This window comes from Boleophthalmus pectinirostris, unplaced genomic scaffold (assembly GCF_026225935.1).
Source record: "Boleophthalmus pectinirostris isolate CB_2022bp ecotype Guang Dong unplaced genomic scaffold, ASM2622593v1 HiC_scaffold_6, whole genome shotgun sequence".
Classification (NCBI taxonomy): Eukaryota; Metazoa; Chordata; class Actinopteri; order Gobiiformes; family Gobiidae; genus Boleophthalmus; species Boleophthalmus pectinirostris.
The window spans coordinates 30,723,195-30,740,880 of NW_026571447.1; the positions used below are offsets into that span (position 1 = coordinate 30,723,195).

Consider the following 17,686-nt stretch of genomic DNA (forward strand, 5'->3'; position numbering starts at 1 on the left):
AGCTGAGCAGCAAAGCTCTCGATTTACCGCTCAATCTACGTTCCTACCCTCACCTACAGTCATGAGCTTTGGGTAATGACCAAAACAACAAGATCACAGATACAAGCGGCTGAAATGAATTTTCTCTGCTGGGTGACTCCCTTGGAGATGGTGTGAGGAGCTCGGTCAAACAAGAGGAGCCTGGAGCAGCTGCTCCTCCACATCAAGATTAGCCAGCTGAAGTGACTCATCTGTTCCAGATGCCTCCTGGGCATCTCCCTCGGGAGGTGTTCTGGGCATGTCCCACCGGAAGGCCCCGGGGAAGACCCAGGACACACTGGAGGGACTATGTCTCTCGACTTGGGGTCCCCCCTAGAGGAGCTTAAGGAAGTGTCCGGGGTGAAGGAAGTCTAGGAGTCCCTGCTTAGACTGCTGCCCACGCGACCCGGCCCAGGATAAGCGGAAGGAAATGGATGGATGGAAAAAGCAGCACTATGTACATTTTCTGTTGCAGGGTCCTCCACCTGCTCGCCTCCATGAAGCTCTTTGAAATATTCCTGCATTAAATAGTTTATTTTGCATTCAATTATAGCTGTTTATTGTTAAAAAAAACTGGCTTGCCTCTCCACAGATCTGACCTTTGCTTGTTGGCATCACCTGCTTGTGCATTGCCAAGAATGTTCCACAGTATGGTATTTAACTTCCAGTAACAAACTTGTCCATAGAACAAGTGCGTGACGTCCTCCACTCAGTTATGCAGTGCACCTTTAAAAATATGCCCAGTAACAGTTTGAGAGTCTTATGATTGCATAAATTTCATAACAAGTTTGTAGAGCTTTAAACTATTTTAGCTTGTCATTTTTACATAATAATGAAAATTTTCTTTGCTATTTGAATGTGCACAAAGTTAAATCACACAGGCTGTAGTTGTGCACTGGTGATGCAGCTCTACAGAGTCAGGCTCGGTCACTTGTTCCAGTCTGACAGTTGCATCTATTTGTATTCCGTTGCCCAGGACCATCCAGATTTATGCTTATATTTGGTGCTGCAGTGTCCTTGTCTCAAACAGTGCTTCTGCCACAGTTTGCAAAGACTCTTACTGCCCTGACTTATACACTCAAACTTATTGTTTATTCTCATCTGAAAGTTTCCCAAGTTTTCAGTTTTCTACTAGATATTAAATCAAATGATAAAGAGTGTGTTTTTTCGTATTCATGCAGCTCTTTGCTCAAACTTTGACAGTTTTCGGAAATATTGGGACTCTTGCCAACGAGCAAATTTATTGAAGGGTAAATGGTCCTTAAAATGGTGTCCGATGGGAATAAAGACGAGGGATGGGCAATATGGCAAAACATTTATAATTTTTTTCTTGTATAGCAAAATTGTCTAGACTTTTCCAATATTTCTGTTCCAATCAACATGCATTTAGAGAGTGGATTGGCTGTAGACCAAGCTGACAATTGACAAAGATTACTTGCTCTGTTTGATTAATTGAACAATAGACAAACAAGTGTACTCCAAATTTTACCGTTTCATGCCAACTTTCAATACATTTTGTGGACAATGCATTTCCAGCCCCCACATACCTGTAGCCCAGTCCTTACCTTTTTGTATTTTCCCTTTTGTACTCGTCTCCCCAACCATCCACCTCCTCACTCTCCTCCTACACCTCTCCTCTCAGACTTCAGTTCTCCGCCCCACCTCTCTCTCTTTCTCTCTCTCTCTCTTATCCCTCCCTTTCCCAAACACCATCCTCTAAAAAAGCGAGGGAACATTTCTCATTTGTTATATAAAAACACTTGCCAAAAGATGAGCTAACACATTGCTACACCAGAGCAGGGTTTATGAGGACAAATGTTCTTTTAAACAGCGTCTTTAAATGTCACTAAGGTGGACGGGGGTTCTTTTACACTTGTACACTTCAATGTTAGGTCAAATGTGGAAGGGATTTTGGAAAAGGCTTGTTTTGATTTATTTATTTTTTTTAAATCTACGAAAAAAGTCTTTAAATGTGGGTTTTTTGCACCAGAATGTATTTTTAGATTTGCAGTTGTTATTAAGATCCAGTTTATAGTGTATCAAACTGAAATATAAACTACTAATCTACCAAGAATGTATTTCAGAACATGTCTATAGTTGTCAAGTTTAAAACATATAGAATATAAACTACATGTCTGAAAGGTTTTATACAAAGGGCTCCCTATTAGTTGTTACAATATTTGGTATCAAAATTAAAGTTTGAAATTTAAAGGTTCTATATCATGTGAACTTTACTCTTGTGAGCTTTAGACCATGTTACAATGTTTTGATATTAGGTTATTTTTTCAGACCAAGAGTTTGTTTTCATACCTGACAGTTTCGACTAGGGATATAACAATAACCGAAATATCGTGATATCGTATCGTTTGCTTAAATTAAGAGTTATGTTACAGCAATAGCACAAAAAAAAGAACTACATAAACCATGATTCTTTGCATTTCAGTGCAGACTACAAGAAGAAATAACCGTTCTAAGCACTTTTAAGTCATAGTTCTTTGGAGTAAGTCTTGTCAAGGCAATTTAAGAGGAAAAAGTAGCATATTAACAGTTTTGTAAGCCTCCACAAAATATGTCAATGAATATCATACTGTGAAATGTATATCGTGAAAATATCGTAGCGAGAGATTTGGATATTGTTACACTCCTAGTTTCGACTGCTCCCTGTGGTCTTCTTCAGAGTGGTCATGTGATGTTGCTGTGATGTGTGCGGTCAGCTGATTTATACAGGTTTTGGAGCTGTCTTCCTACCAAGGGAGGCAGGACGACAGCGCCACCTGCTGTCCAACTTCCTCAGGACAGTATCCCAGGTGTGTGAGAGTAAAAAAGCCCCCTCGTTCCGGTTTATAGTCCCGTGGGCATGTTTCTGTATTTCGATTGCCTCTTTAATCCAGTGACGATGCGCTCCTCTGTCCCAATGATGTTTGCTCCAAGTCCATAATGTGGTTCTTTCTTTTACAGTGGTCAGAAATGTCTGATTTGTGTTTTGTTGCTCGTGTTTCACCTTCGCTGTTTCCTTCTAGCATTTTTGTCCTATGTTCCTTTTTTCGTGTACTGAAACACTGTCTAAACTGGTCTCAGTCCCGGTCTCAGTCCTGGTCTCAGTCATAAACCAGGACTAAACCAGAACTGAACCAGGACTGAACCAGGAGTGTTGGGACGGGCCTGGAGGTGCGCATGCGTAGACTGTCAGGTGATCAAAACTGAGACTGGAACCAGACCAGGACTGAGACCGGTTTAGACCTGGTTAAGTCTTGATTTAGTCCTGATTTAGTCCTGGTTTAGTCCTGGTTTAATCCTGGTTTAGACCTGGTTTAGTCCTGGTTTAGACCTAGTTTAGACCTGGTTTAGTCCTGGTTTAGTCCTGGTTTAGTCCTGGTTTAGACCTAGTTTAGACCTGGTTTAGTCCTGGTTTAGACCTAGTTTAGACCTGGTTTAGACCTGGTTTAGTCCTGGTTTGTTCCTGTTTTAGCCCTGTTTTAATCCTGGTTTAGTCCTGGTTTAGACCTGGTTTAGACCTGGTTTAGTCCTGGTTTAGACCTAGTTTAGACCTGGTTTAGTCTTGGTTCAGCATCGCAGTTTAAGTCACGGAAATGAGAATCGACCGTTATTTGTTTTTTCCATTATTCATTTAAACTTAATATCGAAAAACCGAATCATGATCCATTTTTTCATTTTGATTTTGGAGACAAATAATGAAGAAATTTGTTGTTTTTTCGTTTTCTTATTTTTGGTTTTATTTTGAAAAACAAATGAATGAGTGATACGTGGATTCTGTCGCCCCATGGTCACTCCATCTGTCAGTCTTCATCATTGTCTTCATCGCCATGAGAAGCTGCACCTGAAGTGAAGAGTGTTTGTGGGCTGGCAGGGCTTTATTTGCTCAGAGGAAAACACGTCCGACTGCTCTTAGTGATTGACGTGTTGAATTGTCTCTGCTTTTTCGAGTCTGACCCCCTGCAGCCAAATTACAAGGAGCAGATGGACCTGACAAGACACTAACTCACGGACAAGTGCATGCTGGGAAATGCTTCTAAAACTAAAAAGGGCTCTTAGATGTCACTGGTGAAGTTTTAGGTCTGTGCTAATGTTCGGTGATATTGACTGGAAATGTCCTTAAGGTTTTTGTGGACTATTTTGTTGACTATTACCAATACTAATGTGGTCTTCTTAGAGGTTTTAGTTTTGCTCAAAAATGATTCGGAGAGTAAAAATGGAACACACAAGAGCACGATTTCACTTTATGCCCAATGTTCAAAATGTATTTTATTGAACCATTCCCAATACCAGTATTATTTGGCATATTTTCAATTTTGCTGAATTTTTATATATCACTGTTTTGCAACTCAATGTCAATAATTAATGTGCCTTTTATAAAATACATAAAGATAGTGGAAAGCAAAAATGGATATTGTAACTGCACTTTTGATTTATTTAAAAAAAAATAAAAAATTGTCTATAGTGAAAATCAATTCTAAAAGAGCTGAATAAAAACAAAACTTGCAGCGTAATATTTCAGATATGAGTGTGTAGGAATGAACAGTAATCAATCAAATTTTAATAAAGAATTATTTCTAAAAGCTTAATTTAATTATTTTAATTGAGAGGTCTCCTGTGAGTCTAGTCGGTCTAAGTATGTGGTTTGGAGTTCTTTGCCATTTAACACAAAAGTCAAACTTTCTTCTTTTACTTAAGGTCTTTTATTACACAATATTGATTCTTGTTATGTTATGTTGTCATGTTATAATGCTCACCTCACATATTTAAGTAATCATTTATTATTAATCTGTCTATATTCCAAATGCTCTGTATCATGTTGCAGTATTTTTCAAGTTAACAGCTTTTTTACCTTTAGTTGAGCAGAGATTGCAAATCAAGGGCTAAAATGATCCAAACGATCCTGATGAAGGTGTGTGGCATTTAAAAACACTGTGGAGCACTTCCTGTATTACCACATGACATCTATTTATTTATTTAATGAGACAGGGACAGTGCACAATTTACATTAACTTTAACAGGAGACATGCTTTGTACCAGGTTGTAGCACCAGTGCTCATTTCCACCTGTCGTCTGGACAGGTTCATTGATTGATTGTATTTAAGTGACCTTAGTTATCATCTATTCTTCCTGGAGACCTACTGTATGTACTATAAACAGTAGGTCCTTTCCAAATGCTTTTAAAGGACGATCGTTTTGACTGTTGACCGTGACACCCTCATCAGTAAAATGTCAAAAATGAGAAAAGTGGACACAGAGTGCAGTTGCATTTTTCTTAAAGTTTCAGGTTGTTCATAATATTATAATATTTTCTAAAAGAGTTCATCAATTAAAAAAGATTTCTGTAATAGATTTGTTTCTCTGCACAAATATTTGAACTTATTGCTATTTTTGGGGTAAATATACCATGAGTTTTCTGATCTGGCTCCTTTGGGATCAAAGTAGGTTGGATACGGCCCCCGGACCAAAATGAGTTTGACACCCCTGGTATATAGCATGTTTTGAGTTGATGGGGGAAACCGGAACACCCAGGCAGGAGTACTAAAGCCACTCAGCCACCTTTCCACCATCAAAAAGTGTTTTCTGTTTGAAAGAAAAACACAGCGTAAATATGCAGGGTTTGTGTGTTAAACGTGTGAATGAAACAAAACACAACTCAGAGTGTGTTTTTGAAAGGAAACAAACACCATTGTTACATAGATTAAAAAATATCATAATATGAGCCCTTTAAAAGATTGAATGTCCAGGAAATTGAAAGCCGCATTTGTTTTTACAGGGTTCTCATGGTCATGGACATCCCAGAAAAGACATGGAAATTGAAAATGTCATGGAAATTTGTAAATTCAAAGAAAGTTTTGGAAAAGTAGTTTTAGTAACTACAACATTCTATTAAGTTATCAGCTATTATGATTATTTCCGAACGTGTGCGCTTTTTGCTTAAAAGAAACGACAATAAATGCACTGACAGTATTTTGAATGTTAAAAATCTATAATCCCAAACCATAAGGTGAGTGGAATGGGTTAAGCCCTAAAAGTCTGATCAATTCTACACATGTGCTGTAAAGTCATGGAAAATTCACTTTAGGTCATGAAAACGTCATGGAAACGTTTTTAAATTTTGTCAGTGACAAAGAGTGGGAAGCCTGGTTTAAGTCAAACCAAGCCAAGTAAAAAAAAAAAAATACTACATAAGTTATCGATCATTATGAGTTTCTTTCCTTCTACCCAGCCAAAGTTATATTTTTGCACTTTGTTTAATTGAATCTCCATCACAACAATAACACATAGGAGGCACTTTTTCTGATGGATTACTTTAATATAGTCTGAATATCACCGGGGAGGATCCAATATTCTCCATCTCTACACACACAGAGTTGAAATCACAGCTGGATAAACTCCTGAAGTCATAAATTGGTCAAGAATGGTAAGAGACCCCCTGCCGAGTGTGTACATGCCCCCGGTGGTCCCTGTACCCTCTGTTTGGGAACCACTGTCCATATTTGCAGGTGTCATCATCATCTGGCCCTTCCAACATGGCCGCTCCTTCCTCCTCAGCTCTTTTTATGTGTTTGCGTTTTTAGAAGTCGACACAGTCACCTTGGCAATGACAATCACGCTCCGTCCAAGTCCTGACATCATCCCCACTGAAAAGTCCAACGGAGAGGAAGAGGAGGAGGAGGAGGGAGGAGAGAAGAGGGGGAGAGCACCAGAGGAAGAGGGAGGAGAAGAGGAGGAGAGCGGAAGAGGTGAAGGAAAAAGAAGAGGAGAGCAGAAGAGGAAGAGGGAGAAGAACAGGAGAGTGGAAGAGGAAGAGGGAGAAGAGGAGGAGAGCAGAAGAGAAGGAGAGCAGAAGAGGAAGAGGAGGGAGGAGAGGAGGAGGAGAGCAGAAGAGGAGGAGGAGGAAGAGGAGAGCAGAAGAGGAAGAGGGAGAAGAAGAGCAGAGCAGAAGAGGAGAAGGTGCAGAAGAGGAGGAGAGCAGAAAAGGAGGAGGAGAAGAGGACGAGAGCAGAAGAGGAGGAGGGAGAAGAGAAGGAGGTGGAGCAGGGAGAAGAGGATGAGGAAGATGAGGAGGAGAGCAGAAGAGGAGGAATAGGGAAAAGAGGAGGAGAGAAGAAGACGAGGAAAGCAGAAGAGGAGGAGGACGGGGAAGAGCAGGAGAGCAGAAGAGGAGGAATAGGGAAAAGAGGAGGAGTGAAGAAGATGAGGAGAGCAGAAGAGGAGTAGGTGCAGGAGGGAGAAGAGGAGAGAGCAGAAGGGGAGGAGAAAGAGGAGGAGAGCAGAAGAGGAGTAGGTGGAGGAGGGAGAAGAGGAGGAGGAAGATGAGGAGAAGAGCAGAAGAGGAGGAGGAGCAGAAGAGGAGGAGATGAAGAAAAGGAGGAGGTGGGAGAAGAGGTCGAGAGCAGAAGAGGAGAAGGAAAAAGTGGAGAGCAGAAGAGGAGGATGAGGAAGAAGAGGAGGAGAGCAGAAGAGGGGTGGGAGAAGAGGAGGGGAGCAGAAGAGGAGGAGGAGGAGAAGGGAGGAAGAGGAGGAAGGGAGAAGAGGTGGAGGGAGAGGAGAAAAAGAGGGGAGGTAGACATGTGTGGGTGATGTGAGATGAGGGGGAGAGTTTGTCCTGACTAAAAAAACTGCATTATCTTTGTCAAAAGAGGGAGAGAGAGAAAGAGACAGAGAGGAGAAGAGAGAGAGAGAGAGACTGCAAGAGAAAGCGATGAGAAAAAGACTGACAGGGAGAGAGAGAGAAAGAGAGAGGTGTAAGAGCGGGCAAAAAATCTGGACACTGCAAAAAATTGTGACAGGAGGAACAAAAATAGAGATGTAGAGAAGAGAAAAGAGAGCGAATAAAGAACGATGGAGATGAAGCTACAACCAAATAAAAGTGGGGAAGAGGGAAAGAGTGAGCAAAAAAAGAAAGAGAGAGGAAATAGTGGAAGACAGTGAGGAGAGAGGAAGCAGAAAGAGAGGAGGATCGTGAAACAGTGAGAGAGAGAGAGAGTGCAGGATAGAGAGAAAGATTGCAAAAAAGTGGAGGAGGAGGAAATGGGGAAAAGAGAGAAACAAAAAGAAGAGAGTATGAACACAGAATACCTCAACTTGGGGGCAAAAGAGACAAAGAGACAGAAAAATATAGGGAAAAAAAGAGATAGACATAGAGAGAAAAGAGCAAAAATAATGAACAGGGGCAAAAAGAAGAGGGAGAGAGTGAGTAGAGAATATCCTAACCTAAAACAAGAGCGGAGGAGGAGTCTGAAAGAGACGAGAGAAGGAAGAGAGCGAAAAGAGGGAGAGAGAGATGTCACCTCGGTTCTGTGACAGGGAGGCGAGGAGTGGGCGGAGCCTGTGAGATAGTGATGCTCGGCAGGTGCCCACAGTGAACATCTCCAGAGCCGAGCCACATGGACCAGAGTCTGTAGGAACGACGAGACGAGAGGAACAACAACAACAGCTTCCACGGACACGGTGAGGACTTTTATTTGACACTTTTTCACATTTGGCATCAGTTATTTTTTACTTGTAAGCGGATCTAACTTTGCAACATTTAGAATACTGTCAGTGAGAGAATTTTAAACTAGATGTTGCCATTTTTTATTGAATATTACAACTACTTTGATAAAATAATACTAATTGGTTTCTTTTATAAGGGGCAAAATTCTCCAGGGATACTGCACTGCAAAAAAGCTTGGCCAAAATTTAAGATATAAACACTTAAATCTATCAGAAAAAGACTTAAAAGTAGTGAAATTATCTGTCCATGCAGCAAGATCATTTTACTTGACAAATTATCTTAAAATAAACGACCTCTAGACTAGAATTAAGCATCTCAGAACTATTAAGTAGATAATAAAACAAGAAAACAAGAGTAATAACCTGATTTAAGTTTTAAAATCTTGGCCAGGTCAGAGAAATTTTCATTGTAATACAAGATTTATGATGGTAAAATGTTACAAAGCCAATAATAATATAAAGCAAATATTAAGCTAATAATCAATAATTTAAAAAAAGTAAATTTCGATATGTGGTACTAAAAATTATTTCATTTAAACTACAAATTTGGATTAAAAATTTCCTCTTTTATTATGTAAAAGAACAAACAAATTTTAAAGATTTACTATTCTGTGTGGACATTTTAATTGTTTTATTTGTAATCTGTCTCACCGTGTCTTGTTCTTTCAGGTGTTTGCGTAGATCAGAAATCGTCCCTGTGCCTAATATTGTGGCCATGCTGTGTCCCGCTCTGCTGTGTGCTGCTCTGCTGCTCCTGTCGCCCCTGGAGCCCACAGAGGGACGGGCGCTTCAGCCTTCCCCCAACGCCGCACAGGTACTGGGGGAGTCTACGAGTACAGGGGGTTTTACAAGAGGATCTACAGATACAGGGGGTCTATAGGTGCAGGGGGGATCTACAGGTTCAGGGAGATCTATAGGAGGATCTACAGTTACAGGGGGGATCTACAGGGGGTCTACAGGTACACGGAGTCTACATGTTCAGGAGGATCTACAGGTTCTGGGGGATCTACAGGGTTAGGGGGATCTACAGGAGGATCTGCAGGGGGTCTACAGGTTCAGGAGGAGGATCTACAGGTTCAAGAGGATCTACAGGAGGATCTACATGTACAGGAGGATCTACAGGGGGTCTACAGGTCACAGGGGGATCTACAGGTTCAGCACAGGCAGATCTACAGGTACAGAAAAATCTACAAGTTCAGGAGGATCTAAAGGTGGGTCTATAGGAGGAACTAAAGGTACAGGTGGATCTATAGGAGGATCTACAGGTACAAGTGGGTCTACGGGAGGATCTACATGTACAGGTGGGTCTATAGGAGGATCTACAGGTACAAGTGGGTCTACGGGAGGATCTACATGTACAGGTGGGTCTACAGGAAGATCTAAAGGCACAAGTGGGTCTACTGGAGAATCTACAGATACAGGTGGGTCTACAGGAAGATCTACAGGTACAGGAGGCTCTATAAGCTCACGAGGATCTGCAGGTACAGGAGGAGCAACAGGTACAGGGGGTCTACATGTATATGTCTGCATGTTGGTGGAGGTTCTGACACCTGCTTGTCTCCATGGTGATGTTATTGCGTTGCTTGTAATGTTCCACAATATGGGATTAACCCCTGTCCATCTACCCTTTATTTCATTATGGGCGTTTTTATTGCTCAAAAAAATTCTTATTATGAGCATAACATGGAGCATAACATCTCCATGGAGACAAGCAGGTGCATAAGGGACCCTCCATCAGAAAAGTTACTTAGTGCATCTTTAATATTCCAGTTATCTTACTCCAACAAGTCATGTGTATAATTCTCTAAGGAGTTGGAATTCTTTACTTTCCTATTATTAACACAGTCTTCAAAGGTCCTATATTACACGAAATGGATTCTTGTGAACTTTAAGTCATGTTCCAATGTTGTTACCTCCTCAAAAACAAACCTGGGGTTGTGTTTTGTTTCATTCACATATGTTTGAGTAATCCTTTATTATTAGTCTGTTTACATCTGCAAAACTCAAAATGCTCTCACTGCAAAAAATAAAATCTATCCAAGTTAAGATGACTTAAATTAAGCAGGTTTTATCACGATTTGAGTAAATTTCACTTGACTAGTAAAATGATCTGCCAATGGAACAAAACTTTTTGTACTTAAAATATGAAAATACAACTTGCTACACTTAAAAATAATAATAATAAAGCAAATAAAACAACTCTTAACTCCTTAAAATACGAAACGTAATTGAATGTTGCTTGAATTAAGAAAAACACACTTATTTCATTGGTAGAATTTACTTAAAATAAAGTCATATGTTCTTAGTTTAAGTAATTTTAACTAACCTAGATGTGACTTTTTGCAGTGCTGTTCCACCTTTTGATGTCATACAGTGATCATTTTCAAGTTAACAGCTCCTTTTTACCCAGGGGTGGAGTTAGCAATTTGGGGGCCCTAGGTGAACTTGAGTTTGGCACCCTCACTATAATGTTTTGTTTTGTTTAATATTTTTTTTTGTCTGTTTTTCCACATTGTTCTTGAGACATGCACATCTCTATTTATTTGAATTATGGTGGATTGGAAACTTGTCTTATTAGTTTGGTTGCTTAAGTAGTTTTATTTTTTTGGTAGCACAATTACATTTTGGTTTACATCCATCACATATGAGTATGATTATTTTTCTTATGATTATTGTTTAAAAGTAAAATACTCTCATTTAATGTCATATTGAGAGAAAATCAAACTGCTCTGAGGCCTCGGACATTAGTGGCACTGAGGGCAATTGGTTGGGGGCCCCTCCAGGTTTGGGGGCCCTAAGCAGCTGCCTCCTTTTGCCTAATGGTAGCACTGCCTCTGCTTTTGGATTTTAATTCAGTAGAGATGGGCAATTCTAGGGCTAAAATCATCCAAAGAATTGTAGTGAAAGTGTGTAGAGTTTCCTGTATTACTACATGACATTACAAGGTGGAGTGGAGTGTTTTTGAGAGAGAAACTCAGCCTAAAAATGCAGGATTTATGTGTTCAATGTGTGAATGAAACAAAACACAACTCCAGGTCTGTTTTTGATGAAGAAACATTATAACACAGATCAGAAAATACCTCAATATGGGCATGTTAAAGTAGTTGTAGGGCAAAGTATTTCGATTTCAAAGTCTAAGGATCTCAAAAAATCTCCAGTCGACCTCGTGCGTATGTAATTTGACAAATGTACTTTGTTCATAGGAAGTGGAAGGGAGGAGTAATGAGATGTATCGCTGATTTAATTAAAGTCCCCTCTGCCAATTAAATTTGATCTTTTTTTTCCCTTCGTGCAGTTCATCGAGCAATTTCTGGAACGCTACAACGACCTTTTGACCCTGGACGACTTGGAGAACATGCTGAACAGCCCTCCCGACGAAGCCCCCCCCTCCGCCGGCTCCACGGGGGGTAAGTCCGGGGAGTACCCTCCGAACCCCGCCCCTGCCGCCTCCGCCGCCGATACCCAGTGGCTGCGCCTGCTCAAGGGGGCGCTGGCCAATCAGAAGAGAGCAGAGCCGGACCGACTGAGGAGGGGCTGGGACCGGGGATGTTTTGGGCTCAAACTGGACCGGATCGGATCCATGAGCGGACTGGGGTGTTAGTATAAGCAGGGGAGAGGGCAAGGTGCGTTCACGTGACGTCGTAATATTGAAAACTGTTTGATATTAAGTTGGAGGGCAGAATATTGCTAGAATTTCCTGTTTAATTGCAGCAGTTTTGAGCTGGTTTAGGGAGAATATTTCTGTTTCTGGGCCTAAAAACTTTCTTCTATGTTATGTAACTAAAAAAAGATGAAATTATTACTATTATTACATTAAATATTTAGTCACAAGATTAATACAGCAGATTTGTGATCTTTATTATAAAATATGTTGTTTACATTTGTGCATTTTTAGTTTTTAGGCCCCTGCCCTCCATTATTTGAAATGTTGAAGTTCTTGAACGTCGTGAACGCAGCCTCTAGACAAAAGTGGTACATGTTTGTTAGAATAGATCTTAAAAGAGAGGAATATATTTAAAATGCAGAGCTTGACTTTAACACCTTTATAGACAAGTTATGTGTAGAGTTTAGTTTTGACATTTTCGGACAGTAACGTGTTTAGTTCTAATTCATCTTGTAAGGTTATTCCTCCCATGTCTTATAATCTATTGCATTGTGTTCATTCATTTATTTGTATAGACTCTTTTCCACTTTCTCTCTCTCTTTTTCTCATCTCTCTATTCCTCTCTCCATTCTCTTTTTCCCCTTTGCGCTCTCTCTCTCTCTCTCTCTATTTCTCACCACCTTCTCTCTCTCCTTCCCTTTCTCTTCTCGCATTCTCCTCCCTCTCCTATCCTTACCCCCTCCCTCTCCTCTCCCTTTTTCTCATCTGTCTCTCTCTCTCCTCTCGCCATCTCTTTCTCTGTCTGAGCCTATTCCCTCTCTCTTTCTTTCTCACCCCTTCTCTCTCGACACTCCCTTTCTCTTTTTTCCCTCTCCTATCCTCACTCTCTCCCTCTCCTCTTCCTCTCCCTCTCCATCTCTCTCTCTCATCCCCCTCTCTCCTCTCCCTCTCTCTCTCTCCTGTTTCTCCATCTCTTTCTCTGTCTGTGTCCCCATTCTCTCTCTCTCCATCTCTCTACTCCCCTTATTATCCCCCCCTCTCTCTTTCTCTCTTTCTCACTCCATCTTCTTCTCTCTCCTCTCTCTCACCTCTCAATATCCCCCTCTCTCTCTTTCTTATACCCTTCTCTTCTCTCCCTTTCCTTTTCATCCCCCTCTTTCCCTGTGTGTGCGTGCCCCCACTCTCTCTCTCTCTTTCTTTCTATCTCTCTCTCTCTACTCCCCTCTCTATTCCCCCCTTCTCTTCTCTCCCTCTCCTCCGCCTCCTATCCTCACTCTCCCTCCCCTCTTCCTCTCTCTCTCCTCTCTCTCCATCTCTTTCTCTGTTTATGTCCACATTCTCTCTCTCTCTTCTCTTCTCTCTACTCCACTCTCTATTCCCTTTCTCTCTCTCTCTATCTCTCTCTTTCTCCTCCTTCTCTTCTCTCTCTCCTGTTTCATGTAGCTTAGTTAAAAACCAATGAGGAATAAATTAACTTTAACGAGCGCAACACTTTCATTTCTCATCATATTTTCCGCACATTCCTTTTTAAGTCGTAGTACCCTATAGTGTCCATCCATAGTCGTGCCCTAGAGTCCATCCTTTGTGGGTTGAACTGTACAGATCATTAAAAATACGACCCTCGCATCTGAAAATGTGACCCGTGACCCATGACCCAAACTGTTAAGGTCCAGTCCTGCTTGATATTTCAGAGTAAACGTCACCGTTGTGTGAAACGGGTTAGACTCTTCATGTACCTTCTGTGATTTCACTCACCACGAAGAATACATGTTAGCTACACTTAAATCATTCCAACCAAGTAACTATTAAACTTATTTTAGATTTTTGTGCAGCTTTCTGTAAAATTTTCGCTTTTAAATATGTGGCTGGATGTTTAGAAATGGTTACAGATCTGTTAATCCTAATGTGTTTTTTACTATAATTTGCATGAATAAATTGATTTGACATTTATGAGGGCTGATTTCTTATCACGCATGAACACTCTTTGCTTTTTTTTTTTTTTTTTTTTTTTGCGGGGTAAAGTATATTTTTACCATTCAAATGTTCTGCCAGTTGCGTCAAGTCGTGGCGTTGAGAGTTGGTTTGTTCTTTGCTTCTTTGCCAGGCTCCTGCGGCTGAAATGTAAAATGTGAAAGTGTCTCATCGCAGAAAATGACGGGATTTTGAAGTGTGGACAGTAAATGTGTGTTTTAAATGTGTTGGGGAAGACCGCGTGGGCGCAGGTTGGCTCATCATTGCGTGGTCGGGCCTCATCTAAGGGTAAACCAGGCACTTTGCAGAGATTTGGTTAGATTACTTTCAGCAACGTACATACTTAAGCTTTTCTTATAGGGTCTATATTGCACAAAATGGATTCTTGTAAGCTTTAAAGGTGCACTACGTAACTTTTTTATTTGGTTGGGGGTCCTTCACTTGCATGTTTCTATCATAGAGTGACTAGATTTTCAAAATAAAAAACTGGGACATCCCTGCTTTGTGGTGATTGGTAATAATAAAATTGTAAATCGAGTGCACAATTAAGGGAAACTGTTCTGCACCTGACACTAATGTGAGCCAGTATAGTCAATTTTCTTTGTGTTTTCATGGTTTTAAGCAGCTTTTCTGTATCTTACTTAAAGAAATGACAATGTATGCCTCTCTTTACTGTTGCCAGGGATCAGATTGGTCAAAAATAGGGACACCTGGGACATTTCTTGTGTAAAACTGGGACAAATCAATGGTTTTGGATAAATCTGCTGGGACAGGGGACACAGGGCTCAAAACTGGGACTGTCCTGGGTAAATAGGAAAGCCTGGTCACTAATTATTTATAGTAGAAAAAAATACCATATTGATACATTATGCCATCAACATTTCCCGGGGGTGTGAAATTAACTGTAGGCACTGCTTTTTAACCTGAGTTTTATTTCAACACAATCTACCCAGAAAAAAAAGTATTTGTACTGTTAAGTTCCTCTCTGGTAAAACCTTGTCACATTTAGAGCAGAAGTGGGACACAAATTGCAAGACTGCATTTCCGAAGTTGTTTAATAAAACAAAAAATGACCAAACACAAAAATCCAAACAGACATGACACTGATAATGACAATGAAGCAACAAAGGGCAAAGGAGAACACAGGGTATATATATGCACACAAATGAGACACAGGTGAGACACATTAGGGCGGGGCAAACAGTCAACACAACAGGAAGTCAAAATACATGGCTAGAGAAATACAAAATAAAACCGGATTAAGAATAGTATAATAATTCAATGAAAACTAACACCATGCCATAACTCGTGACTTCAAATTTCAAATGAATGGTTTAAAATTAATTGTATGTACAGTGAGTGTGCTGGTGTTGTGTATTTTTGTGTGATTGTTGCTGTACTTTTCCCTGTCCTGTAGATTATTTGACATCAACATACCAAGGGACTGAAGATGGAAATTAACCACTCTGGCTGTAATCTTTGTATAGTGACATATTAAATGTTCATTAATATGTGCTGTCCCTTTACAAATAAATAAATAAGAAGAAAATAACATTATAGTCTCAAGGCATTAGCCAACACATCTAAATGTTACAGTGAAAGTACTGATCACAAGCTCCCGAAAATATGTCATTTAAATCCATTTTGAATTTTTTCTTGAGTTTTCTATTTTCTATTTGAAAACTTTCATGGTAGTGTTTACTAATGTGTGCAGTATGTCTTCATGGTAATCGCTATACACATACATGTAGAAGACCCCCAGTGTGATGTCACTAAAAAGTATCAATATGTATGTTGAAATATAATTATAAAAGGAAATGTTCCAAGCACGTTTAAGGTATTACAATATAAACATCGTGTATACATTTGTGTTTGAATGTGCTTGCATCAGACAGTAGGTGGCGCGCTATAACATGTCTGTAAAAACTGTTCATTGGTTTTGAACTGTTTGAACTTTACAACTGACCCCAGATAGATCTACTTTTTATCACTGAAAAATGTCTCTAAAAGTCTCACTCTTGCACGATTTAAAGATGCGATTTAAAGATGTACGAGTTAAAGATGTACGAGTTAAAGCTGCATATCTTTTCTGGTGAAGAAAAGGTCTCCAAAGTCACACAGGGCTCCTTTAAATGTAACCAGCAGAACAATTTTTGCATCTGTCATTTTTAAAGTTCTGCATAAAGTGTGATCTCTGTGGCGCGCAGGGTCATGTGGTGTGGGGGGAGGGGTTTGCAGTACAGAGTATAACGTAACAAGTGCACAGTCCAACACCAAAGTCTAATCTTAGTTTGACCTTTTCTTCCCCTGTCGACCTTAAGCAGCGACGGGGAGACCAGCCTCAGTGGTATGTGTGCACCAAGTCTGAGAAGTTCATCTGTGGCTCCATCACCTGTGTGTGTGTTTATAAAAGGAGACATAAGGAAAACTACAAACTTTTTTTTATTAGATTATTGCATTCTTTAAAAAAAAATAAAATAAAATTCTAAGAGGATTCAGTCAGGATGCATGAACTCGGATTTGTCACAGGTGAATGGTGCAAACATGAACTCAGTCCAAAAAATAAATAAATAAATAAATAAAAGACAAAAAAATTTAATAAAAACTAAACTAACTACTAAAATCGAAACGGCATAAAATCTGTATTAAATCTAAATTTAAAGCTACACTATGTGAATGATTGTGTCTATGGAGATGTTATTGCTTTCTCTTGAATGTTCCGCTGTATGGCATTAAACATATCTATATCGATGAGATAAGTTACAGGTCAGATCTGTGGAGAGGAGGGCCTGCTCACTGTAAGAAATCATGTTTTTAAGGCATTTTTAATAGAATAGAAATGCCAGTAATTGAATAAAAATAGAGATTTAATGCCACTGTGAAACATTCCAGACAAAGCATATCTCCATAGAGACAAGCAGGTGATGGATAAACAAAATAACATCAATAAACACAGGTCTATGTCAATGGTTTTCAAAGTGTGGTACCTGTAGCGATTGTGTAATCTTGTTTTAGACCTATAGCTCTATAGTTTAAAGCTTTAATAGTTTTAGACCTGGTTTAGATCTGGTAATACTCAAAATGTCAAATATTTTAAAAAAAAAATATCTAAGAAAAGTTTGAGAACCACTTGTCTGCATCATATTTCAGTCAAACTTGGTTTAACGTGATCATATATGTTATGGCCTATATATCCTTCCATAGTACACAGTGTCATTTAAGCACACAAAACAGCTCAGACTCAAAGTTCACTGTGGTGACGTAACAGGTGGTCGGAGCCTGAGTCCAGACCAGAGGAGCTGAAGAGGAGCTGGACTCAGGGTCGTGGTCTTTGGACAGTAAATGTCAAAGACTGAGGCAGAGATTTGATCCAATGCTGGCTCTGTCCTCATCCCTCCTCACCTCTTCCCCCTCTCCATCTTTTGCCAGCCCCCTCTACCCCATCACTATCTTTATTATTTCTTCCCATCCCTAATTCTTTTTCTTTGCAGTCTGTACATTGTTCTTTCTATCTATATGTTCTAACTATATGTTTATCTCTTTCCCACTGAAGGTTAAGTTACACCAGGGCTCTCCAACCTGCAGCTCAGGAGCTAC

The 17,686-nt window shown here is 40.0% G+C and overlaps 1 protein-coding gene across 1 annotated transcript; it reads left to right on the forward strand.

The window, feature by feature from the left end:
* Positions 1-9,229: 9,229 nt before the first annotated feature.
* On the forward strand, positions 9,230-12,115 carry nppcl (natriuretic peptide C-like). Its single transcript, XM_020928083.2, has 2 exons — positions 9,230-9,328; positions 11,810-12,115. Exons 1-2 carry the CDS (start codon positions 9,230-9,232, stop codon positions 12,113-12,115), a joined length of 405 nt encoding a protein of 134 aa, XP_020783742.1.
* The last annotated feature ends 5,571 nt before the right edge of the window (positions 12,116-17,686 follow it).

Bases quoted from the DNA above. Each gene is read 5' to 3' on its own strand.
- nppcl (XM_020928083.2), top strand. From the start codon at position 9,230: ATGCTGTGTCCCGCTCTGCTGTGTGCTGCTCTGCTGCTCCTGTCGCCC. The intron at 9,329-11,809 runs GTACTGGGGGAG...CCCTTCGTGCAG, and splicing joins CTTCCCCCAACGCCGCACAG to TTCATCGAGCAATTTCTGGA.